The 26,962-nt window shown below is 38.6% G+C and overlaps 2 protein-coding genes across 2 annotated transcripts; one reads left to right on the forward strand and one right to left on the reverse strand.

The window, feature by feature from the left end:
- Positions 1 to 807: 807 nt before the first annotated feature.
- Positions 808 to 2,322, reverse strand: LOC119040971 (actin nucleation-promoting factor WASL-like). The gene is made up of 2 exons (XM_037134079.2): positions 1,611 to 2,322; positions 808 to 1,319 (listed from the first exon to the last, which is right to left on the reverse strand). Exons 1-2 carry the CDS (start codon positions 1,836 to 1,838, stop codon positions 1,149 to 1,151), a joined length of 399 nt encoding a protein of 132 aa, XP_036989974.2. The 5' UTR covers positions 1,839 to 2,322; the 3' UTR covers positions 808 to 1,148.
- On the forward strand, positions 1,338 to 22,585 carry RIOK3 (RIO kinase 3). The gene is made up of 13 exons (XM_037134078.2): positions 1,338 to 1,580; positions 7,168 to 7,283; positions 7,890 to 8,035; positions 8,118 to 8,225; positions 8,416 to 8,525; positions 9,941 to 10,084; positions 10,690 to 10,817; positions 15,584 to 15,781; positions 16,975 to 17,134; positions 18,728 to 18,808; positions 18,897 to 18,986; positions 19,799 to 19,906; positions 20,866 to 22,585. The coding sequence occupies exons 1-13, from the start codon at positions 1,518 to 1,520 to the stop codon at positions 20,971 to 20,973; spliced, it is 1,560 nt and encodes a 519-aa protein (XP_036989973.2). The 5' UTR covers positions 1,338 to 1,517; the 3' UTR covers positions 20,974 to 22,585.
- The last annotated feature ends 4,377 nt before the right edge of the window (positions 22,586 to 26,962 follow it).

A 26,962-nucleotide genomic window follows, 5' to 3' on the forward strand; every position in this document is an offset into this window, starting at 1 on the left:
CAGAGATACCAGGGGAATCACTTTGTAAGGTAAATAAATGTCTAATCACTATTTTGTACAACTGTAATATATTGTATGTCAACTGCAACTGAAAGATGAATTTAAAAATATATATGGCAAAAAAACACTCCCACAAAACAAAAACAATAATAAAAGGCTCCAATTATCTCTTGGCTCATCTTTCCTGTTTCTAATTCACAAGTGAGAGTCCGTTTAACTTCTGGTTACAACCATTTGTCCTCAATTATTTGTATCTTCGAACACTGATTGCAATCCTTTAAACACTAAAAGGGAATACAATTCCCACACATTCACAAATATAGACATTTGTCAAGCTGTATGTATCCTACTGTATAGCTATAGTTTTGCCTTTAGTTTTGAGTTTTTGGAAGATTCAGAACACGATCTGGAATTGGAAGGATTGTGTGGTAATGAAAATCATTAAAGTCAGTACACCAGGGATCCCAAACATGGGATCCTGGCTCAGAACTGCAGTTTAGGGAGAAGGTATTGAGTACTTATTTGTGGAATGTCCAAATAGTTGGCATACATACAGTCTAGTAATGCCAGTCTCCAGACCCAGACTGCCTGGGTTCACTACTTATTTGCTGTATGGCTTAGAGCAAATTATCCTCCCTGCACTTATTTCACTATAGGTAAAAAGGGATGAACGATAGCCTTTACCTCTCAGGATTATTTTGAGGACCGACGAGTTGGTACAGTACTTTGAGCAATGATTGAACACATGTGAAATGTAATGCTTAAATATTATTATCCACTCAACTTTATGAGAATCTCTGTACAAAATACTGAATAAAAAATTTTATTAGGCAGTCCATTTATGCTCTATGTTACATAACTCATTTTATAAATTTCCATGTTCCATGCCCCGCCTCCGAAGGACAAACTGCAACAAGGTCCGATTGCCTTCCTCAGTCTCGCTCCGCTCTCGAAACCTGCCATTTTTCTGTCTCCCATTCCATCACAATTTAGAATTGATTTGGGAAAAAATGAGCGCACATAGGAACGTCCTCTGCTTGTTTATTTACAGTCCACGCGGTCCAACTCAGATAACTGCATCCAGCGGATGTCCAGCCCAGCAGAAGGGGAAGACGGAGCACGGCTGGGGGAGGGCCTGGCCAGAAAAGTCACCACACCCAGCCTCCGCCCAGCCCAACCCGGTCAACCAGGACCAGCAGCCCAGAGTCCCGGGCCGGGAGCCCAGAGCTCAGAGCAGCGGCCGGAAGTGCAGCCTCCGGAAACGAGCTGAGGTGACTTAAGGCGGAGCCCACGGGGGTGGCCAATTGGAAGCGACGGTCCTAGCGGAAGAGGCGGAAGAGAAAAGGTTTAGTTCCGGACGCGGCGGCAGCCGCCGCCATCTGTCACCTGTGCTCCGGCTCCTGCTCCGGTCCGATCCCCCCAGTCGCCCCTGCCCGGCCTCTTTTCTCCTCGGTGGAGGCTGCTTCCCGGTCCTGTCATCTCTGTGCTCCGTTCTTGTCACTGGCTTCTTTCCCTACATGGATCTGGTCGGAGTGTCATCCCCTGAACCCGGGCCGGCAGCGGCCTGGGGAACCAGCAAGGTGCGTGACTGTCGGGGCAAATGCACCTACCGTGGTCACCTGGGCTGGTTCTGTCGGAGAGCCCGGAGAGCGTGGCAGTCGTCTAGGCGGACCGGCCGACGACTCGGGAAGCTCTGGGCGAAACCCCGGCGACCCCAGAAAGGGGGGACCGGCGGCAGGGCCGCAGGGGTGGGGGTAGGAGAGGCGGAGAGGGGGCCCAGGTTGCCAGAGACTTGGGGCCTCTTTCTGGGTCGCCCCCCTTGCTGTCTGAAACTCCATAGCTTATCTGTGGGCAAGACTGGCTCGGAGACCGTGACGTTTGCGGGAAGGCGAGCACGGGCTTGTTTTGGACGGGCCTAGTGAGTCAGCCCAATAACACAGGAAGCCCGACCGGCGACAGCTGTTGACTTCACTTGGCAAGTGTGGTTATCCTACTTAGGCAACTTCTTGTTTTTTAAGTAGTAAAAGATAAATGCAAGAGCACCTGCTCTCCACCCAGGCTAATAATACTGAGGTGCACTCGAGACACTGTAAAACGGTTATGAATTCTTGTCAGCCTGGGGCTGTAACATTTAAGCTTTCTCCTGTAATGGCTAACTCCGTTTATTTCATATTTCACATTTGGTTTCTGGATTTCGGTCTGCTTTTCATGATACTTTCACTAGAAGGATGAAAAGATTTTTATGCGTTTTATTGAGAGTTTGCTTGAAAATAAGAGTGCTTCAATTGGGATTTTGTGTTTTTCACATTACAGTTATGAAGGAATCCGACTTTTTAAGCTTCATAATTGTTCGTTAAAGGCCAACACAGAACATTTTTTGTTTTCGTGTAAGAGGTCACTTGTTAATCTTATTGGATCTTCAGGCTAGGTCTTAACAGAAAAAGGGGAAAATAATTAGCTACTTAATAAAGGAAAATTAACTTTATGAAAGTTTTCATACAACTGTAGGGAGAATCTAAGGTATTCCATTGGCAATTGTGGTTACATCTACATGTTATTTTGTGTATTTTTTTATTATAGCCATGTTTTCAAGTCCAAGATCAGTAGACTTAAAAGGATGAAATCAGTAGACAGTAATTAATATATATGTTACATGTTAAATTCCTCCACTTAAGAACTTACAGTAACTCGTGAAAATGCCAAATGAAATGAATTTTGCTCAGATTACTTAACCTCAGGACAAATTTTACTTACAAAATTAATTCAGTAATGAAATACTTGATATTAATCATATTTTCATTTAAGTATACATCATATACATGGCTGCTTGTATGAATGGACACCATGGAGTTCATGTAAGGGAATCTTCCTCTGTTATCACCTTGCAACTCTCTTCAATAAAGCAGACACTCTTTGTAATCAGAGAAACTTTATTACATGTTAAAATAGTAATAAACCTTAGAAGAGAATCTCCATCTTTGCTGTCTAACATCACTTCCCACTAGTCCCTTCGTCAACGTAAACTCGCCATTGATCAAGACTGGAAACCCCATACAATCCTTCCCAGTTAGTTACTCTGCTCTAAATGATATCAAGCCTATAACCAGCTCTCTGATTCATTCTTTGGCAATTGTGCCAAAGTCAGGTTTTATTTTTATCATTCGACAACATCAAAAACTCCTAGGTTTATTGATATTCTATTGGGAAGATAGCATTTTGCAGGCAAAAGAATTAGAAAGATGCTGCAAGTTTTATTTAATCCTTTTCTTCTCTAACTTTTTGCAAGACCAAAGTGATTATAGAAGCATACATGGAGGAGGTGGAGTTTTGAGGAAGGTCTTGAAAAATGGAAAGAATGTTAAAGGCCAGCAATTCTCAAGACTTTTCAGTCAGAACTTCTTTACATACTCAAAAATTATTGAGGACCTCAGGGAACTTTTGTTTATATTGTTATTGCTATTGATATATGTAACATCATTTGTATGTTATTTGTTAACATCAGAAATGTAACGTCAAAAACTGTATCTAAAATTTAAAGTTAAAAAATGCTTTAATGTTGTTTTATAGACCCAGATAACACTTTCCAGAGATTCTTGTCTTGAGAAGTAAAATTACCCACTCAAATATTCTGTCTAGATTGTATCTTCAAGCTGCACGGGAAGATGAGGGACCTTCCTGAGGGTTATGGTTCTCTTGATTTGCTTCAAGTTGAGGACTGGATTTTTATGTGCCCCCTTTGTATTTGCTGTTTTTTTCTTTTACTTGATTCTTTCCCCATAGTTGTCTGCAGTACAAGCTTTAAAAAAAGGAAAGTGGGTTGGGCAGCTAAGGATGCATCTTTAGGAGCCAGAAGGAGAAGGGGACTATTTCCCTCTAGTCCGCAGCCAGCCAGGTCTGGGAGAATACGGCAGTAGAGAAGAACTCCAAGGAGGAGAGTTCAGTGGTGGCAGTTTCCCAGAGGCAAGGAAAACTTGGTGTGTCTCAGGGCTCTTCAGCAAAAGGGAAAGAATGAATCAGAGAGCTGGTTATAGGCTTGATGTCACTTAGAGCAGAGTAACTAACTGGGAAGGATTGTGTGGGGTTTCCAGTCTTGATCAATGGCGAGTTTATGTTGACGAAGGGACTAGTGGGAAGTGATGTTAAACAGCAAAGATGGAGGTTCTCTTCTAAGGTTTATTACTATTTTAACATGTAATAAAGTTTCTCTGATTACAAAGAGTGTCTGCTTTACTGAAGAGAGTTGCAAGGTGATAACAGGATTCCCCTACATAAACTCCATGGTGCCCATTCATATGAGCAGCCCTAGTGAATTTTCTAAGCACAGCCTTGGGGTAGTAAACCCCTTGTGCCTGTGGTGGGTTGTCCCCCACAGCTTGACAAGTTTTATGGAGGGCTTTTGACTGCTGGTTTGAAGAGTTTGGTTGTCATCAAAGTATGGGAGTTGGCAGCCTTTCGAAGTCTTTACTTATTTACCCTCACCCGAGGGAGACGGCCCAGCTGAGCTGGTCAGCGGAGGCGCAGGGAAGTGTAGCTCTGGAGTCTAAGTCACTGAGGAGCGAGAACTGTGAGATTGGGCAGAGTTCTTGGTGCCCGCTGGGCTCTCCACATTTCCCTTTCTGATTCAGTTTATTTTGGAAGTAAGTAAACTTGTGTCTCAAAATTACAATTACTCCCTATCATTTTTGCCTATTCTGGGGAATGATCAGCTAATTTTACACGTTAGTGGAAACAACTGACCTTGGTTAAAGGCTAGAAACACCAGACGTGGGTAGGTAAAGGGGCCAAGTTCAAGGTGGAAAGGGGACTTTAGTAGGGGCATAAAGGCACCAGGCCTCTACAGGGACAACCTGACGGTTTCATGAAATACCTACCGTGTTTCCTCCCTTTTGGCACACATTCAGTAAGTGCCCGAATGCCTCTTTATGTCCGAAGCTCTGTGCCGGGCTCTGAGACTGAGAAGACCCTGCCTTTCAGGAGGCTGGTGGTGTATTGTGGTGGATGCGGTGACTCTGATAGAGTGAGTGGTCCTGCTCAAACAGTACACAGTGGTGTGGAAACACAAAGGAAGGCGTAGAAATTGAGTCTTACGGAGGAGGTGTAATTTAATTGGGGGAAATAGATGAGGAAGAAAAAGTATCCTGAGAGAAGAGCAGGCAGGAAGGTGTGGAAGGGTAAAAGTATGCCATGTTTGGCATACAATTATGCTGCTTGAACACAGGGTAATGAGGGTTATTGGGACTGGAAAGTTAAATTAGGTCAAGTTGTGAAGGGCATGTATTGCTGAGGAATTTGGATTTTAGGCTGCAGGCAGTACAGCACTTTGCTTCAGTACCAAGCCAAGGTGATTAAGGGACACAGTACAGCAAAATGCTTCAAGTGCAGTCTCTCAAGTCCTACTGCCTTGGTTCAAATCTCAGCACTTCCATCTACAAAAAAACATTTCTGTGTATCAGTTTCTAAATCTATGAAATAGGGAAGATATTCCAACTGCTCAATTATTGTGTGACTTAAGTAATCTATACAAGTTTTGTATATTTAGCCAAGTGACTCAAATACAGTGAGTTGTTGTGTTTTATTTTACTGTTAGTCATTGCAATATGTGATTGGCAATTCTAAGTTAGAGAATATAGTCACTTGCCCTTTGGAACCTGAATTTTGAAAGGGATCAGACCAAGCATTTCTAGGCGGCATTATGTCTTCTACCTAGTGGATTTAGGAGGATGTCACCAGAGTTTTTTGGCTAAGAGATTAGCTGTGTTCTCCAGACTACAGAGAGCTTCAAGATTCCAGACCTCAAAATGCTCACCAGGAGAGTGCTTTGTTGCTGGTAAGATCTGAGCGAATGAAGTCACACCAGGCCTTTGGAAGGCTTCCTGTTTTTTCCAGGTCAATCTGATGTAGGCTGGTTTAGGTATGTGCTGGGAACTGGGTGCATCTCATCCCTGTCAGGGCGAGTCTCAATTAAACTTGGTTCTGATTCACTTAGGGATAGTTGCCACTTATCACACTTACCACCCTAACAGCCTGAACCAAATGAATTCCTGAACCTCAAGTTCAGGACTTGTGGAACCTGAACTAGGGTCTCTTGCTTAGCTGTCTCTCAAAGTCTCACCACCAAGCCCTTAGGCCAGCTAGCGATTTGTTATTGGCTCACCGTGATTAAACAGTTTTGTTTGGCTAAAACAATATCATATACCGTATTCTAAACTAGACACTTGGTGGTAGTTAAGGAATGAGTTTGGACTTTATTGTAAAGGTAATGGGAAACATTAGAACGATGAAAGCTTTCAGTTAGGAGCCTGGACCATTCAAATCTGCATTTTAGAAAAACCATTGTGTTGTGCTGTGCTGACTGGAAACGGCAGGACTGGAGGCAGAGAGATTAGTTAGGAGGCTCTTACAAGTGGCTTGGTGATGGGAGGAGTGTACTTTGGGGTAGAATCTTGGAAGGGGAGCTGGGCAAGTTCTTGAGAGATTTAGACATCTTATTCAGTGTCGATGGCCCTAATCACTAGATTAGCAAATGTCATCATTTGCTGCTGCTAAGTAAAGCTTTCTCCCTCAGAAATTAATAAATTTTTTTTTTTTAGTTCAAGACGGTCAAGATATTGATATCATCGAGGAAGGCTGACTGGATAGTTTCACAAAATACCACTTTGCCGTCGCTTTTTTATTTTGTCATTATTCGTTATTTTTTGTTTTAGCATGTCTTGAGAGAGACTGACCACACACATTTTACATGTAAAAGACTTACTTTGTACATGAGAATGAGGTGTAACTTCTGAGTGGGCTTGAATTGTGCCAGTTGGTTTAGTCTGTTCCTATTAAGAGAATCTTCTTTGGAAGCCAAATTATAAACAGAAGGTTGCTTGGGGAATCATGGAATTGGAACAAAGGACATGTCATTACATGAACTCTTGGCTAGTGGGGCGATGCTATGATAGCCTGATGTTTCCCTTCAACTAAAAGGACACACTTATCAAACAAGTTAGAAAGGGCTTTGGATTGTTTCAGTTTACACTTATCCTTGGTTAGATTTGAACTGGGAAATATTTTTATTTTGGGGTTATTTAACAGGTTTGATTCTCAAAAATAACCTTATTTCTAAGTTTGGAAGATATTTTAATTTCAGTATTATGAATTGTCTTTTTTTTTTTTTTTTAATAGTGTCCATGGGCTACCCCTCAAAATACAATATCTTGTTCTTTGGCTGATGTAATGAGTGAACAGTTGGCTAAAGAGTTGCAATTAGAAGAAGAAGCTGCCACTTTTCCTAAAGTTGCGTAAGTAAAATTCCCAAAGAATCTAGTTTGTCTAGCAGCTTATTATAATAAAGTTTTAGGATTTGATTAGTGATTGTCATTACAAATGATTAAGAAATACATTTAGAAAAGCACTGCAGTAGAAAGAGCACCACACTGGGAGTCTACTGATATTTGAGTTTTGGTCTTAGTTCTGTGATGAGTTTTCAGTATTATCTTGGACAAACTCTCTGTTTCTCTGTGCTTTAGTTATTGCAACGGTCAAACCAGATGGTCTCCAAATTATCAAATAATATTTTAAACAGATGTCTGTAGGTTATCTTTTGGTATAGATGTTCTCTCTACTTTGATTAGAACACAGAAGAAATTAATTCTGGGTCCTAGTGTGGATTTTATTATAGACCCTGTAGCTTTCTCTCACAGCTTTTTAAACCCTAGTTGGTGATCTCACAGGTTTTGTCGCTAATCAGAGAGCAGCTGGGCAGGAGAAGGTAACTTTCGTAAAGTTTTTTCCGTTTTTCTTTAGTACAATTTTTAACAGTGGAAAAGCACATCCTACTCTCATAATTGGTAGAATCTGTTTCCATTGGCACAGTATATTAGTTTATATTGCCTTATTTTAAATAGCGTTGCTGAAGGACCATTTATTACTGGAGAAAACACCGATACTTCCAGTGACCTAATGCTGGCTCAGATGCTACAGATGGAATTTGACAGAGAATATGATGCACAGCTTAGGCGTGAAGAAAAAAAATTCAATGGAGACAGCAAAGGTATTGTGACAACTGCATTGGGTGGTAGAGAATGCTTGTAAAGTGCTCCTAAATAAGTCTTCAACTGTTTTTGCCTTTTAAGTTTCAATTTCCTTTGAAAATTATCGAAAAGTGCATCCTTATGAAGACAGTGATAGCTCTGAAGATGAGGTTGACTGGCAGGATACTCGTGATGATCCCTATAGAGCAGGTATCAGTGCTTTTATTTGATGGGAACATAGGGAGACTAAGTTTTCCAATGAACCCTTATATTTTATATTTATCTTTGGGTCACATTTGGTAATTTACTGTAAGATTTGGTTATCTTTATAGACAATATTGAATTCAGCAAGTTAGTCTTTGCTGTTTTTACATACTTGGCTTGTCTTAATTGCCTTTAGCAAAACCAGTTCCTACTCCCAAAAAGGGTTTTATTGGAAAAGGAAAAGACATCACCACCAAACATGATGAAGTAGTGTGTGGGAGAAAGAATACAGCCAGAATGGAAAATGTAAGTTACAGAAAGGGTTATCTCTGAATTGTGAGTTATAACATGTTAAAAACATGGGATTCTAAAGATAGTATCTTAAATTTAAAAAAATATTCTACGTCTTTTCTAAAGATGCTTTAGATGATAATATGGCAATGTCATGAAAACTCTTAGCCAATAATGAGAATATAATGTACCACAGAATAAAAACCTATAATATTTTTAAAAAATAGTTTGATTTACATTGATTCTAAAATTAAGAAGTTGTTCTCAGGAAAGTAACATTTATTTTTCAGCATACAACTTTTCACAAAATAGCACCCCTACCCAATAACAGATAACAGTGATTATTGGGGGATAGGTACGGGAAAGAAATACTTTCTACTATATCCCCTTTTATACGTAAATTTTTTTTAATCTTGTGCCTGAACTACCCCTGAAAAATCAGAAATAAAATATATCTTTAAAAAATAGGAGAAGGGGGGAACATAGCATTTTTTCCTATTTCATAAATACTTTGGTTAATATAAAACACTTAGACTTGAGCCCTGGCTGATGTGGTTCTGTGGATTGAGGGCTAGCCTGCAAACCAAAGGGTTGCCAGTTCAATTCCCTGTCAGGGCACATGCCTGGGTTACAGGCCAGGTCCCCAGTAGGGGGCGCATGAGGAGCAACCACACATTGATGTTTCTCTCCCTCTCTTTCTTCCTCCCTTCCCTTCTGTCTAAAAATAAATTTAACAAAAAAACATTTAGAGTTGAGAATACAAATACTTGTTAACTGAACATATTATTAAATTCTAGAAAGTCTAAATCTGACTCTAGAACAACCCTTTCCAAAGAACATCTGTGCTAGTAGAAATGTTTTCTATCTATACTAATATTTTAGCCATATTTGACAATTGAAATATAACTGAGGAACTGAATTATTTATTTTATAATATTTTAATTAATTTGACTTTAAATATCCTCATGTGGCTAGTGGCTACTATATTGAACAGTGCAGCTCTAGAATGTAATTGTCCAAGAGTGGGCATAGCTTGCTATATGAACCCACTCCTCAGAAATAATTATGAAATTATATTTCTTTGGTAAGATTTGGTGTAGTCTGCAAAATATAATGTCCTTTGTCTTATGTAAAGCAAGGTAGAAAACAGATGCTGAAATACCTTGGTTTTTAGATGTGATTGAATGTCTTCTGTGCACAGAAGAGAGTAAATGCCCTCCTTTTGGTTACAGTTTCTTAAATAGCCTTGATCTCCTTCCTGTTGGATTTATTAATGGGTCATTTTTTTTTCTGTAATATCTGTGGGTTCCGCTTTCATAGCCTGATTATTTATTGAGTAGGAAACCTGTTTCAAGTAAAGACTGATCTCATTTTTTGTTTTTACTGGCCCCGTTTTAAAATATTCAGATGCTAATTCTTCATTTTGTCAGTTTGCACCTGGATTTCAGGTAGGAGATGGAATTGGAATGGATTTAAAACTATCAAACCATGTTTTCAATGCTTTAAAACAACATGCCTACTCAGAAGAACGTCGAAGTGCCCGCCTCCATGAGAAAAAAGAACATTCTACTGCAGTAAGTAATCTTACTTTTTTTCCTGTTTGATATTTTTTTCATGAGATTGGTTTTTCAAATCAAAGATGTAAATAAAACCCAAGTAGCTTTGCTTTTTAGACTTTTCAGCTCTAATGTAATGGTTATTAATTACATACTTAAAACTAGTATTTCAGTGGTCATAATTTGAACTGTGTCATTTACATTGTATATTGAATGTTCTAAGATTTTTAAAAAAATTATGGCATATTAATAATTTGCAGGTCTCGATATTTTACATTAATGAAGGCAATGTCTAATATCTTGAGAGTAAAGTAATTTTTAAACCTTTATAAAAACAAACTAAGAGTAAGTATACTGGTAAAGCTGTTTAAACTTTGGAGATAAAATAAGATTTTGACTAAGCTAATGTTGGACTTTTAATGATTCTTTTAGATATTCATTTCCAAGGACATTAGAGTTGAAGTTACAGGAATGAATTGTATCTTGACACTACTCTTAAGAGCCTATTATAAGTAAATAATAAAGATTTTAAAAATATGTATATTTTGAATGTTTAATATTAGAAATGGCTTAGAAAATTTTATATGGTGAGCATTTTTATTTATAGTGCTTATCTCTTGCAGGAAAAAGCAGTTGATCCTAAAACACGTTTACTTATGTATAAAATGGTCAACTCTGGGATGCTGGAGACAATCACTGGCTGCATTAGTACAGGGAAGGAATCTGTTGTCTTCCACGCATATGGAGGGAGGTAAGTGAGCAAAATACGATACCATCATGTTAACAAAAGCTTAGCCCCTTCTCCCCAATATGAATGGATTTACACCAAATCAAAATTAATGCTGCATGGAAAGCAGATTAATTGGAAGAGTGTTACTGTAGAAAACCTAGATAGCTTAAGAATGTAGAAAGAAAATGTCATCTTAATCCCACCCTCTGGAGGTAACCATTAATTTCATGTAGACTCCTTTAATCTTTTTTCTATGCCTATGTTAATACTTTCTACTTTATTGTAATCACACTATATCATACAGGCAGCTGTAAGTTTTAGAGCAAAATCTGAATCTGATTTGTCCCAAAACCCAAGTTTTTCTACTGTGGGGCCTTTTGGTACCAGGTCTAAAGAAACCTGCTTAGATCAGCCACTGATTCCTCCCCTTATATCTCCAGTCCTTACTTTTAGAAATGCTGGTTTTAAATAAAGCTTATATTATTTAAGAAAAGATCTTTTAGAGATCTAATGCTATTTATTTATTTATAATTTAATCTTAGTTAATTTACTATTTTTTCTTAGTCATAAGTTTAAGGCTATTATTTTGTATTGTTTTCCATTGCCATTTAGCCCCCCCATCCCTTCTCCCCCCCATCACCACACTGCTGTCCTTGTCCATGAGTCTTTATCTCTTCACCCCCTAAATACCCCCGAATAGTTGTCATCTTGCTCTCTGCCAGTCTGTCTCCATTTTGCTTGTTAGTTCAGTTTGTTCATTAGAGTCTACATATGAGTGAGAGATATTATGCTATTTAGATCTTAATCCACTTCACTTTTCTTACAAGGGTTTGATGAATAAAGAACTGCATGAGGAAGAAGAACACTTTAAAAAGTAGAGCCTATTTAGAGAACATGCCAGGGATATTGAAATCATCTGATTACTTACCATTGAACTCTCACAGCAAGGCTTACTAGAAAAAGAAAAGGATTAAAAATTATTGTTAGGATAAAATAGTTCAACATTTTTCCAGCTACGTGATCTGGAGCAAATTACTTAACCTCATTTATAAATTGACCCTTGCCTCATAGGATTTTTGTGGGGATATATGAGGTCATTCATACTTGATATTACTTGCTATGTTAATCTTAATAAATATTTATTCTTCCTTTAAGCTTCGTTGCCCTCCTTCCAAATTTAATTCGAAGATTCCTTAAGCCCTGGCAAATATAACCAAATGGCACAAATTATTTAAAATGAAAAGATTACTCATGGTAGGAATTAAAACTTTACAGAAAGGATTAAAATGGAAGCCCACAGATCTCTTTTTTTTAAGAGCCACTATTAACAATTCTAGCCCTGGCTGGTGTAGCTCAGTGGATTGAGCGTGGGCCTGCAAACCAGACAATCGCGGTTCAATTCCCAGTCAGGGCACATGCCTGGGTTTCAGACCAGTTCCCTGCAGGCCATTTCCCAGCAGGGGACGCACGAAAGGCAACCATACATTGATGTTTCTCTCCCTCTCTTCTTCCCTTTCCCTCTAAAGATAAATAAATAAAATGTTAAAAAAAAAAAAACAATTCTAACTCTAGTGTTCCAGAAATTTTTATGCATATATCCCTATTTTGTTTATGTTAAAGAGATTATACTCTATGTTCAGGGTCTTGGTTTCTCAGTAATATATCTTAGATCCTTCTATATTACTGGCTTATATCACCCCATTTTTATGGTAGTGCATTCTGTTGTGTGGATGTGTAGGAATATCCTTGTACATTTACCTTGATATGCTCTTGTTGAATTATTGTTAAGCTAAATTCCTAACAATGAAATTGATGGGGCAAAGACAATATGCACTTTTTGTTCCTTTTTGTTAAATAGTGGAAGGCCTCATTGAGTGGAAAGTACTAGATTTGCTCACTATTTGGGCCTCTGAACTGGCTATGTAGCAAGCAGTGTTTCTTGATTTCTTATATTTATTAAAAATTTTTTAAAAATTTGTATATCATACCAAGGCTACATAATGAATTAGCACAGGCTTAGCAGCTTATAAACAGCACCCATGTATTATACAGAAAATTATATATGGAATTTAAAAAATAGATGCTTATGTATGTGGATGCTTGTGTATGGATCTTTTTTAAAAGGCTAGAAAGATGCTGTTCACGATGGCGATTGCCTATGGAGAGGTGGAATAACGAATGAAAATACTGGGGTAGTAACCAAAGGGAACTTCAGCTTTATATATAATGTTTAATCCTTTTTAAAAAAAATAAAGGGCCGAGAATGGAGAATTGAAGCTTAGGCAATGAGATTTAGAATAGGATGTAATAGGATATAAAACCATATAAGCAAACCAGAAGTTGATAAGGAGGACCTTCAGAACTAGGCAGAGAGCTGTGTTAATTTTAAGAAAACAGGACATTTTTTAGCAGGAGAATGACAAGATGAATGTTGTAAATTGGGATCTGTCCCAGAGACCTTCCAAGTAAGGAATCTTCAGTGGTGTTTCCAATGGGGCTTCATCTCTTACGGCTGAACTAGTCCAGTGACAGCCTAACAGCTCGAAATCCAAAGATGTGTATAACGTCTTTAAATTATTGGGAATTTTTTTCCTGATAGAATCTCTAATCTGTGTCCCTGAAAATTGACTCCTCGATTCACCAAATATTTGTGGAGCTAGCATATGCCAGGTACTCTGGCATGAACTGGGACACAGCCGTGACTGGCAGAAGGACGGTCCCTGCTCTCGTAGAATGTGCTTCCTCCCCACCCCAGCACCCTTCCAAGACAATAATAAATAATAAAAAATACCAGATATGTGCTGTGGTAGTTAAAATAGGGTGATGTCTTAGTGACTGGTGGACTACTTTTTATTAGTAAGACAGTGAAGGCTTCTCTGATGACATGTAAACTAAGATTGGAATGACACGTCTAGGAGACAGTATAAAGATCGGGTGGAAGGACATTCTAGACTAGAGGACAGCTAGTGCTTACAATGCCTTAAAACAGGTCCAAGCTTGGGATCTTTGAGCGACTGTAGGAAAGCCAGTACTCTGGAGCATAGTGTATGAAGGAGCGCGAGGAGCTGGGGAAGTAAGCAGAGGTCAGGCTCTGAGGCCAGGACGAGGAGCCTGCTCTTTGTTTAAGTGTAGTGTGAACCAGAGCGGTGATGTGTGTTTTGTTGTCAGAATATTACTTAGACTGCTATGTGGAGAATGAGTTATAGTGGGGCAAGAGAAGAAGCAGTATAATCAGTTAAAAAAGTTATTGCAATAGTTTAAAGGAGAGATAACAGTGGTTTGAACTAAGGAGGTGGTAGTGAAAATGAAGACAAGGAGAGCGTTTGTATGTGTTTTGAAAGTACAAGTCAGTAATGTGCTGATGGATTGGATGTGGGGTGTGAGAGGACAGATTCTTGGCTAGAAGAGCCAGGTGGTACCACTTACTGAGGCAAGAGTCAGGGGGGCTAGGTTTAAGGTACAGTTATCAAGAATTTTGTTTGGGTTATGTTAACTTGGACATTCCTGCTAGAATCCAAGTGGTGTCAAGTAGGGATTATGTAAATTGGCCTGAAGTTCTGGAGAAAGTCAGAACTGAGGACAGAAATATAGGAGTTATCCATACAAAGAGGATATTTAAGGCCATGGGGCTAAATTAAATTTCCCTGGAAGAGAAGACAGTTACTGGAACCAGTTGAGTACTCAGTCATCTGTGGCTGACTGGAGGAGGAGTCAGTAGGGAAATAAGGTTCAGAGGGAGAGAGTTCGGAGTTCGAGTCAGCTTCTGCCTTCTGGAAATACAGTTCCTTTCCTTTCCAGATTAATACTTCTTCGAATATTTAAAGCTAAATATTGTTGTCTCTTCCTCCATCCTCCAATTCATTCCATGGCCACCACCATGATTCAAACTGGTTCAGTGGCTCACGATTGTGGGACATTGCAATAGCAGGCTAAACAGGTCCCACACCTCTCGCTGCTCCTGCCCCCTGTGGTCCTGACACTGTCATTGACTTGCTGTCATGAAGTATGTCAAGCCCTTGGTGATTCCTGCTACCTTTGGGAATACATCCAGGCTTCTCATCCAGGCCGGCAGGGCTCTGTGCAGACCTGCTTCCATCCTGTTCTTTTAGCCCTAACTCCTGCAATTTCTTCTCTGCAGCCAAGTCTTAGCTGTAGTGTTTGCTTCTCAGACAGGTCCTGTAGTTTCCTACCTCTCCTGTTGTTAACACTGTGACTGTACTTGTTCATATTCTACCCATCGTCCTGGTTCGGTTTCAGATGTCACCTGTGCCATAAGGCCTTTCCTAACCTTTCCAACCAAAGGGACCTGTCTATTCATGTACTTCCTTTTTACTTCCTTTTTCTGCCCTGGTCCTCCTTGCATACTCACAGGGCAGGGATCCCTTCACTCTTCTCACTGCTAGCAGTTAAAGAGACAACTTTAAAAAACTCTTCTGTTTTGTTGCTTTTATTGAATTTGGCCCCTGAACCATCCCAGGTAGGCTGTAGCCTATTTGGAAGTATGTATGTCTTCATTGTTCCTTGAGTTTGATTCCATAGTCATTAAGTGAAGATTATATTATGGATTTTTGAAAACTGGTTGACAGTTTATTTGAAAGTGTGTTTGATTTAAAAAACCAAAACCTAAGGTTACATTAAAACTCAATACTTGAAAGCTAAAAAAATAACCAAAAACAAGACTTGTCATTCTCAGAGGAGGTAGATCTACTCATGAGAATTGGTATTTGAAATTGTTTTCCTTGTGACCTGGCAACTTATACTGACTAAATTTTTTTTCTTCCCTTTAGCATGGAAGATGAAAAGGAATGTAGTAAACTTATACCTACAGAATGTGCCATCAAGGTGTTTAAAACAACCCTTAATGAGTTTAAGAATCGTGACAAATATATTAAAGATGACTTCAGGTTTAAAGATCGCTTCAGTAAACTAAATCCACGCAAGATCATCCGAATGTGGGCAGAAAAAGAAATGCACAATCTCACAAGGTAAAGAAAATCATTCTGCTAGAAGCAGTCTGGAGTGACGATCTGTTTGTGTTAGGCCTGTTAGCCAAGCAAAAAAAATCTCTGCTTTCTTTGAAATTCATTTGTAGAAATTATGGGAAGCCTTGAAATTCTAGTGTTTGATAAGGCTTTCTGTAAGAAACATTTTTATGCATGTAAGTATGAATTTATATTGTTAGGATAAATAAGCCAATTTCTTTTTTGTTTTCTTGGTAAAGTTGGATGGAAATGAAGTCATTTTCTGCCTAAGATAATTTGTCATATATCTAAGTGCTATCTTTTATCATCCTCCAGTTAGGCTTATTATAAATAGTGATTTCCCTTTTTTGTTTCAGAAATGTCTTTTACATGTAAGGTTTGTTAGTTTGGTGGGGGTAGAGTCTTACCAGTCAAATTGCATTTTGCTTTAATTTGTTTCTCAATTCTGTAAGCAGAATTTATCAAGGAGTTTGTTTTATTAACCAAGTAACTTAGTAATAATCTTGCTTATTAAAAAACCTTCCCATATCTTAATCTTATTAAAAGCTTAATTTTAGTTTATTTTTTCTAAAGATGTTTGCTTTCAGTTATCCATATTTATTAGTAGCAAAATTTTTCTATTTAGTAGGACTTCTATGTATAGAATAATTTCCTAAGAGGTCTTGCTGGCCTCCACTCTCTTCTCTACTACTGAGGTCTCACCTCTGCCTTTCTGAAAATTTTTCAACAGCCCATATAGTCCTTAGTGTTAAGTTCAAAGTCCTTTTGTGATGTGGAGCCTAGCTGTCACTGTAACCTTCTCACCCATATTGCTCTTCCTTCTATTTAGGGTCCAGCTGTGTTGATTTATATACACTCCTCAAATGGACTGTGCTCTTGAATGCCTACATGCATTTCCACAAGCTGCTGCCAGCCTTAGGGTAGCATTTCCCCACCCTGTCTTAAACTGGCTAATTCCTAGTTGCCCAGTTTTTCTAAGCCTGTCTTGATGTTCCCCACCTCTGCCAGTCCGTGCACCAGCCTGCACTGTAATCGTCTCTTCACCTGTCTGTTGTTTCCACCACCCCATGCGCATTCCTGCGTCTCCCAGGGTAGAACGTGCCAGATCATTGCAGGCCTTTGTTAGATATTTTCTGAATAAGTAAAACATTCTCTCCTTCTGATCTTTACATTCTTAATAATTTCTTCCTGTATAGAATGCAGAAAGCTGGGATTCCTTGTCCAGAAGTTGTGCTACTGAAGAAACACATTTTAGTTATGTCTTTTATTGGCCATGATCAAGTTCCAGCCCCCAAACTGAAAGAAGTAAAGCTCAGTAGTGACGAAATGAAAGAAGCCTACTATCAAACCCTTCATGTAAGTTGTGCCTTTGAAAGCATTCGCACCACCTTCAACAAATATTTCCTCTAAACTTTAAAAACATAGTACTAAAATAGTACTATTTTATGGTGATATAATAAGAACAAACTGAAGTGTAAAGTGAAGGAATGTTAACTTTGAATCAGAGTTGTCCTTATACCACTATGTGTGTGTCCTGAGTCATTTTAGAAAAATAAACTTAGGAAGCAAGTGAAGGCACAGTTGTTAGCATCAGTTACATAGGAGCATGGCACTATTATTGAAAAAGCTTTATTAAAATTTGACATTACTACATTTAACAGTTATAGTGCCTAATTGATTTTATGTTTTCTTGAATGATACTGCTGTCATTGCAAAGGATTTATCTTTCTTGTTGGGAAATTCAGGGGAAGCACATGTGGACTCATTGTGGGAAAATTCAGCTGAAAACCCAAGATGGTAGGGAGTGGTTTTTCCATCTGCGCAGGTGTCAGAGTTGGAAGGCACATGTCAGGAATCAGGAGAAAGGCATTCATGCTCTAGGACAGCTACTGAGTTCAATCTGAGGTCTTTCTAGCTTAAGAAAATGCTCCCAATATTGTTGTTATTTTGCTGTATTGTTTTAACTGATAGTGGAGAAACATGCTTTTTGCACAGTCCATATGGAGCTTTCATGTCATTCAGCAGTTGATATGAATACAGAAGTGTTATACGAGTTAATTTTAAAAATATGTCTGTTGATTTTGGAGAGAGGAAGGGAGTAAGAGAAGGAGAGAAACATCAGTGTGAGGAGAAGCACATCGATTGGTTGCCTCCCATACACGCCCCAACTGGGGATGGAACCTGCAACCTAGGTACGTGCTGTGACTGGGAATCAAACTCCCAACCTTTAAGTGTATGGGACGATGCTCCAACCAACTGAACCATCCAGCCAGGGCACAAATGAACCTTTTAAGATACAGCTAGGGAGATGATCCAGCTTTCTTTGCATCCTATAGGACAACATTCAGGGGAAAATCAGATTACTTTTCTGGCTTCTTTTTTGGTGGTGTAGTGGCTGGGAAAGGGATGAAATTGTGGTGTACTTTTTCTGTTGCATTATATTAAGGCTGGGAAACAAACATTAACACTGACACCTACTATAAGGCTAGGGCTCACCATCCATAATGAATATATAATTCCAATATCTTTTTCCTCCTCTGTCTGGCAGGGACTACTTTTTAACCTTGGAATTATATACATCCCCATAGAGGTTTCAATGCGCCATTTGCCCTTTTATGAAGGGTAAGCCTAAGTCTCCTGATTAGTGACCATATACACCTGGCTGCTTACTCCTGTAGAATCTAGGTCTGCCCCTTGGCCTCCAGATCTCATTGTTACCACATGGAGAAGGAATTCGATAGTCACACATTCATCCCCTCCATTATCTCACTGTTTCACCGCCCTACCTTGGGGGAAAAAACCTGGTCCTAGACTGTACAAAGAGGAAGTAAGCCCTTTAACCTAGTCTTGATTTTCTGGATACTGTTGGTTAGCGTAGACATTTTAGTTGTACTGGTAACTTAAGAATTGTCTCTTTGTTTCCTAAATGTCTACCTCACCTCCTCACAGTTGATGCAGCAGTTATATAATGAGTGCACACTTGTACATGCTGACCTCAGCGAATATAACATGCTGTGGCATGCTGGGAAGGTAAGGAGCATATTTTGTTAATGTTCAGATTAAATGACTTGATGTAAATTGCTGAAGGTTAATCTCTGCATGCTCTATATTTAAATAGGTCTGGCTGATCGATGTCAGTCAGTCTGTAGAACCTACCCATCCACATGGCCTGGAGTTCTTGTTCCGTGACTGTAGGAATGTCTCACAGGTAGGCATGCAAGATGTTCTGAGAGATGGAAGGAAGGATTTGGTTTCTGGCTGCCTTCAAGATAAAGATACAAAGATCAGTTTGTCAGATTTTATTTTTAGCGAGAATTTGATTTTATGCCTCATATTTGGGCCATTGAATTACATTTCCAATAAAGTAAGTTTTTATTTTTGCTCCAAACATTTAAATAGTCCAGTAGACATTTATTATATGCACAGTGCTTAAAGAGAGGCTGCATGTAGGAAGCCCGCTGCTTACTGTCATTGTTATTACCATTAAAAGCACAATGGTCTCACTGATACAGTGTCTGATCAGGTTCCGTGAGGCAGCATAAACACATTAGGGAAGGTAAAACTTAGTAATCATAGAGTTGGGTGGTTTGCTATTTCCAAAGGAAATGAATTGCTGGCAACACATTTCAGATATCAATGGTCTTTCTGGATGATGGAGTAACTTCATACTGGAACTAACTTCTGTGCCTGTTTGACAGTTTTAGTTCATGGGATTTAGTGAATATTTTGAGTCTACACATTCAAAGTATGCCAGCAATTTTATAAACCACTCATTTTTACAGCTTTAGAGGTGCCAACTTAATCCAGCTATAGACTGACAAACTGAACTCAGAAGATAGTGTAGATGTGTGAGAAAGGACAAAGAACAAGTAGAACCTGAGCATAGTTGAACTTGAAGTAGGAAAACCTGTGGTTTAAAAGTTGTGGGAGGAATTCAGTGGTCTTACAAGTATACTGTTCCCTGTTTTTACAATACCTGGCTAATATCGCTTACTGACTTTCTGATATTTGTTTTACCAGTTTTTCCAGAAAGGAGGAGTAAAGGAAGCCCTTAGTGAACGAGAACTCTTCAATGCTGTTTCAGGGTTAAATATCTCAGCAGATAATGAAGCCGATTTCTTAGCTGAGGTAAGCTTAGCTGTTCTCCTTGCTGGTAGTGGAGTACTGAATATTGTAGATAACTGAACCTCAGAGCTAATTTTATCCTTCCCTCCCCTCAAAAACAAAATTAATTTGAGATTGTTCTTTTCTTGAGATATTTTTGGTCCTTTCCAGGCTTAAACTTTAAGATAGACATAGCAAAACACTTCTTTGGAGGAGTTCACAGTTTGGGTGAGATGGACAAGTAACACATTTCCAGTACACTGTATTTCTCCCATTTTCTGCAGTTAACTGCTGAATACTCTGGGTGATACAAAAATTGGTAACATGTGGTTCCTGCTTGTAACTGAACATAGAAAATTCACAGTGGCCATTCTTAGAAATACCCAGTCATTACAACATGGATCTATAGAACCATTAAAAAAATCTCCCTCCAGAGAAAATATTTTAAAATTGAACATAAACTAAAAAGTGAAACAGTAGCAAATTATTTTCAAAATATGCCAAAACAGATAACAATTACAGAATCTGTTGCAGAACTCCCCTGTCTGACTTGAATTGGGCAAGCTGGAGTTTAAGGCCAGAAGAGAAATACTAGAGAGATAGATGGTCAGTCTAGCTTCTAGCTCAGTACAGTAGCTCAGTCGGTAGGAGTTACCATTGTTGAATGAATGCTGGAAAATCCCTTCCTCTGTTCCCTGGAAGCTTTATAGAGTACACAGTAAGACATACCAATTGCTAGCTTGATAAATATAACTAGATAATTGACCCTGGCCTGGTGATATATTCGAGTAAAAAACGTATGTGTCATGCTGTAATCTATGTACATGATACACTGTAATCTGTATAATTCTAATTCAAGGCGGGCATCATTAGCAGTGACCTTGTTTTAAGAGAGTAAGCATACTGGCTCAATCTAAAGTATGATTTCTGTGAAACAGTATTTTGACAAATGGATTCCGTTTTAAATGGTATTAATTTTGTAGATAGAAGCATTGGAGAGAATGAATGAAGACCACGTTCAGAAGAATGGAAGGAAAGCTGCTTCATTTTTGAAAGATGATGGAGGTCCGTCAGTCCCCTGTGATGAATAGCAGTACCAGCATCCACTGCTTCCAGTGTTAACACAGCGGTGGTCTCCAGCTGCCAATGCCAAATGTAGTTATGGGTGCCTGGAAAATACCAAAACGTGAGGCGTGTACAATGGTGCTCTGTGCTTTTTCCCCTTGTAACCCATATGCCAGAGTGTGGAATTTTTAGCTCGGCATCAAGAGAATAAAATGTCACTACCTCTCATCTTATGAATCTTATATACCTTATGAACAGGATGATATAGTTCTTTAACAGCTACAGGTTATCTGGTTGAAATCAACCTGATTTTACAGAATTTATGGTATAAACTGTTTTGATGAGAATTTTTAAAACTTAGGTAGTATTTCCAAATATGGGAGGAAAGGACAGACGTGTTTACAAGGGAGGCTTTTATGACAACATATTTGCTCTGGTCACCTCCCTGCTTCGTGTTTCATCTTCCCTCAATTAGTTTGTCGGCCTGAAATTAGCCCTTCTCAGTTCTTTTTCCAGATTGTGACCACAATTCTAAAGGAAAGTAAGTGTCTTAGTAGGTGTCGGAAAGTGTCTTAGTAGGTGTTGTAAATGGAAATCTGATTTCAGAATGGTTGATGGAAATAGATATAAGCAAAATACTTTTTATTGGTACATCATGAATATAAACTGAATTATTCTTTTCCATGGTCATATTCAAGAAAAGGCATTGTAAGTTTCTGGAAGATAAATACATAAGATTTTAACCATCCAAATTTATAAAATTTAACCTTTAGCATTTCCACATTTAGGTTGAAATGGATAGAATGTAACTCATGATGCAGTTGCTCTGCATTTATAATGAAAATATAAATTACCTGGAAGGGCAGAATATAAGGTTTAACCTTGTTTGACATATTTTAATGAAGTCAGTGAAACAAAGTTCAGTTTACATTTCACTCAAGCTATATACTTACTGATTTATCTTGAGAGAAATATAGCAAGCTAATTAGAAATATTTAATAGTCAAATGATGAACACTAGCTTTGAAACAAGTTGGGTACCAAATTAACCAACTAACTTAACTATCTGACCTCACTTTAAATAATTTTTAGTACTGGCTGGACGCCACTTCTTAAATAAAGCAAGCACCATACTAGAAAAGTACATTGGCTCTGTTAGGATTGAAATTCATTAACTATGATGTAATCATTCCTCCTATTAATTTCAGATTGGAACCACTGGAGACCCAATCTGGTAACAGAAAGTAAAGATCTAAACATTATTTACACTTGAAAGCTTCTCCTTTAACATTATTTTAAAATGCCAAATATGTTCTTTCTAGGAAAATATTTATTTTTGTTTCTGTTATATAACTTTAACTGCATTTTAGAGAAGTGTGATTTGGGGTACATACTTAAATTACATTTCTGAAATGTCTACTATGCTGAAACAAAGATTTCAATGACTGGTGATAATTGGCTTTACAGAAGTTTGAGAGATCTAATTTTTAAAAAACATTAACCATTGAAAAAATTTTTTGTTATGTTTTCTGACATACTCTGTTTGTCTAAGAGCAGCAAACCATTGCTGTGTGGCATTCTTGGAGTGTGCTGTGAACATGCTTTTTAAGAAATTAAAAATGAAGAGATCATTTTAGAATTGGTTCTTTGTGTGGTTTCTTCTTGTTCTTGTATTAACTAATGTCCTGACACCAAGTTACTCCTTCTGCATAAAATTAAGCAGTACCATTTTAAGCAGTTTTCTCCCCTCAACTTCTCTTACTTAGATTTTACTTTCAAATGACCAACCTAACATTACAAATAGATTTTTCCCTTCCTATAGGTTGGAGAGTAAATTTTCCACATAGTGAAAAAGGAAAGTGGAAAACAGTTTGCTAAAGAATAAATACATTCCCAGACCAGGCAGCTCAGTTGGTTAGAGCATCGTCACAGGACACCAAGGTTGCAGGTTTGATCCCTGGTCAGGGCACATGCAAGAATCAACTAATGAATGCATAAATAAGTAGAACCACAAGTGGATGTTTCTTTCTATTTCTAAAAATTTTTTTAAAAACTAAATAATAAATACAAATGGGGGAAAACGCATAAAATACGGATATGATCATTGATTTTTAGAGAGAGAGGAAGGTGGGGAAGAGAGAGAGACATCAGTTGGTTACCTTCTGACACACTCTGACTGGGGATTGAACCAGCAGCCTAGGTTTGTGCCCAGACCAGGAATCGAATCCACAACCTTTTGGTGTAGGGGACAGTGTTCCAACCAACTGGGCTACCTGGCCAGGGCAGCCTCACTTTAATGAAAGTGAATAACAAAATAAGCAAAATAAGGATGATTCTAGGAAATTCTTATCTCAGCAAGATAATTTATTACCAATGTCTTCTTTGTGAAGTGATTTTTTTTTGTGCTTGCAAAATTAAGCCATGCATGCTCATTTGCATTGGATATTACAGAAATGCAGAAATGCTAAGTGAAAGTTGTGTTCTAAAAACCAGTTTGTAGTGTGGTATATACATCCCTGCCACTTCTCCCCCCTCAGCATATGTTACTCTCTCTCTCTTTTCTTTAATCCTCACCTGAGGACATGCTTACTGATTTTAGAGAGAGGGCAAGGGAGGGAGCGAAACATCAGTGTGAGGGAGAAACATGGATTAGTTGCCTCTTGTACGTGCCTGACTAGGGACTGAACCTGCAATTTAAGCACGTCCCCTGACTGGGATTCAAACACAACCTTTTGGTTCTCCAGGCAACTGAGCTACATCAGCCGGGGCTGTTACTCTCTTTGTTTTAAAAAAAAAAATCTTTGAACAGAAAGCGGGATGATGTGAGGCAGCCGATGGTGAAATGTTGGTCATGGTAGATCTGCACTCTCCTCCCCAAAGAAGGTGAAGCAGAGAGAGGCCCTGGGGTTTGTTACATCTTTTGTGGTTCATTCAGGCTCTGGGCCTCAGAAGAGGCTGCTGTCTGTACCTTTGAGAATTCTGAGAAGTTTCCTAGCACTTAAGACATCGGGTGGGAAAAGCTCATCTGATTGGATTTTCAAGCCTCAACATATTTTTTGAAGATACATATTTTTCTATTTGAATTTTAAAGTGATTTCATAAAAATTAGAGAATGACTTATGTTTTCAAAGTATATTTTATACTTGGAGATACCAGTTTATTTACTTGCAAGCCTCTTGTTTTTATTCTTTGGTTTCCAATTTAAAAATATTAAAAGGTTACATTTGGGAAAGCATTATTTTTGCTGCCCAAGGCTTTCCAACTTTCTCCCAAATGTAGCTAGCTTTTTCAGGAGTTAAGATCAAATATAGTATAAAGATAAGAAAGTAGCAGATGGAGCAGGAAGATAGAGTATTCATTACAGAATTAGTGAGTGAGCTACTATTTATATAGCTCTATACTTTTCAATCTCTCTCTGCCTTCTGGGACAGAAAGGACGCATAATTAGAATACTTAATACTGTAAGAACAATATCTGGGTAAAGCACAAGCAGAGCCAAGATTTATAAAAAACCAAAATGTCAAAAGGATTTGAGAAGTTAAATTTTAATTGAGAAGTAGAAACATAAGTCCATTGCTTGAAGTGTTAATATCTTGTTATTGAACAACAAAACCAACTACACCTCTCCTATTTCATCTTTTTGAAGTTGTATTTAAAAAATGGTGAAACAAACGTTGAACCCTGTACCCCAAATGTGTCTCCTACTTACTCATATATTGAAGCCTTAACCTCTAAAGTGGTAAGTGTTTTTAGAAATAGGCCTTTAAGGAGGTAATAAAGGGTAAGCGAAGTCATTAAGGGTGGAACTTTAATTCAATAGGACTAGTGTCCTTGTAGGAAGAGAGAGACACCAGAGATCTTTCCATGTAAACACAAAGGAAAGGTCATGTGAGGGTACCAGCCATGTGCACTCCAACAAGAGAGGCTTCACCAGATACCACCCCTGCTGGTGCTTTAACCTTGTACTTCTATCCTCCAGAACTGTATGGAAATTAATTTCTGTTTTTGAAGCCACCCAATCTGGGTATTCTGGTATAGTAGTAGTCCAAGCAGACTAATACAAAGCCCAAGGTAAAGATAAAGTTTGTTTGGTGGATAGGTATTGAGGAGGGCATCCTATTGCTTCCACTGAATTTTGCTTGGTTGAAAAATATCCAAGATATTTGGGAAATTTTCAGACGAAGTTGTGGAACATTGCCTATGGTTGTTGAGAAAGAATGGAGAATGGGAAGCTATGAGAAATCCACAGGGGGCACTCCAGTACCACTTTTAAAAGGGGGAAGAAAGCATGTGGTGAGACTATGTTGGACATATAGAATTATTAAAATTGTATCATCACTTGAGCTAGTGTTAATTTCTAAAAACCCATTAATTAGGGGAATATAACTGGTAGGATTTGGGACTTATATGCTAACTTGCCGCCTACCAACAAGTCGCTGTCATACCAGATTCAGGAGACTCAGGACTTCACTGTCAACCCAGTTTATTTACTCAGTGTTTTTAGCAACAACTTGATGCAGGGGTGTCCAGCCTTTTGGCATCTCTGGGCCACACTGAAAGAACAAGAGTTGTCTTGGGCCACACATAAATACATTGTGACAGGTGATCACACAAAAAATCTCAAAGTTTTTAAATTGAAGTAAATTTTGTGTTAGGCTGCATTCATAGTCGTGCTGAGTCGCATGTGGCCTGCAGGCTGCAGGCTGGACACCTCTGAAGGGTCCAGGTCCCAGGTTTGTTAAATGTACCCGAGTTTGTCCAACTATTCACCAATTGAGAGACATTTGGTTTTGGGCTTTTATGAATAAAGCTGCTATGAATATTTATATAATTTTTCATAAACAGTGCAATTGTTGGGTTTCATTATAAATGCATGTTTAGTTTTGTAAGAAACTCAAAACTATTTTCTAGAATGGCCATACCATTTTATACTCCCACTTGTAATGTGTGAGTTTCTGTCTATCCTCACCAGCATTTTGTCTAATCGCTGTTTATTTTGGCCATTCTAACAGTTATGTAGTGATACCTAGTGAGATCCATGGTAATATTGACACAGGATTTTTTGAGAACATATAATGGAATTATCAACATTTAAAAGTCATGTAATTCAATGAGCAAGTATTTTCCAAACAACTGGTGCATAAAGTGTTATAAAATCATCCGCGAGTGTTCTGGTTTTGAAACAAATTGTCCAGGTGACTCAGTCGGTTGGAGTGTCATCCTGTACACCAAATAAAGGTGGTGGGTTCAATTCCTAATCGGGGCACATACTTGGGTTGTGGGTTTGATCCCTGACTGGGGTGTGTATGGGAGGCAACTGATCACTGCTTCTCACACTGATGTTTCTCTCTCTGTCTCCCTCTCTCAAATCAATAAGAAAACTTATCCTTGGTGAGGATTAAAGTGTATGTGTGTGTGTGTGTGTGTGTATTTCCACAAATTCTTTGATACCTCCCTTTTCAAAGCTAGAAGCTAATTCCCCTTTTGAATGTGGACTGTACTTAGTGAATCTAATAAATAGAATATAGCAAAAGTGCTGGTATGTTACTTCTGAGGTTAGTTCATAAAAGACATTGTGGCTCTACCTTGCTCTCTCTCGGATCCCTTGCTCTGAGGGAAACCAGCTGCCATGTCTTGAGGACACTCAGGAAGCCCGTGGAACATGGGGAACTGAGACCTGCAAATAGTCCCAGGAGTGAGGTTAGAAGCAGATCCTGCTATAACTGCAACTCATGCGGGACCCTGAGCCAAAACTACCCTGAGAAGCCATGCCCAAATTCTGATGCACAGAACTGTAAAGTAATAAATGTTTGTGGCTGTAAGCCGCTAAACTTAGGAGGTAATTTGTACTGGAGCAACAGATAACTAATATAATGGGTAAGAGATCCATTCTAAGTTCAAGAAAGACCAATAGATTTTAGTATGACAGCATGAAATTTTATCAATAGTTTTAGATGCAACATTGCAACTAACCTTTAAGAAACTAGCAATTGTTGAGTATTGGTATAGGACATCT

Source organism: Artibeus jamaicensis, unplaced genomic scaffold, assembly GCF_021234435.1.
Source record: "Artibeus jamaicensis isolate MK-2021 breed Jamaican fruit bat unplaced genomic scaffold, CSHL_Jam_final contig_354, whole genome shotgun sequence".
Classification (NCBI taxonomy): Eukaryota; Metazoa; Chordata; class Mammalia; order Chiroptera; family Phyllostomidae; genus Artibeus; species Artibeus jamaicensis.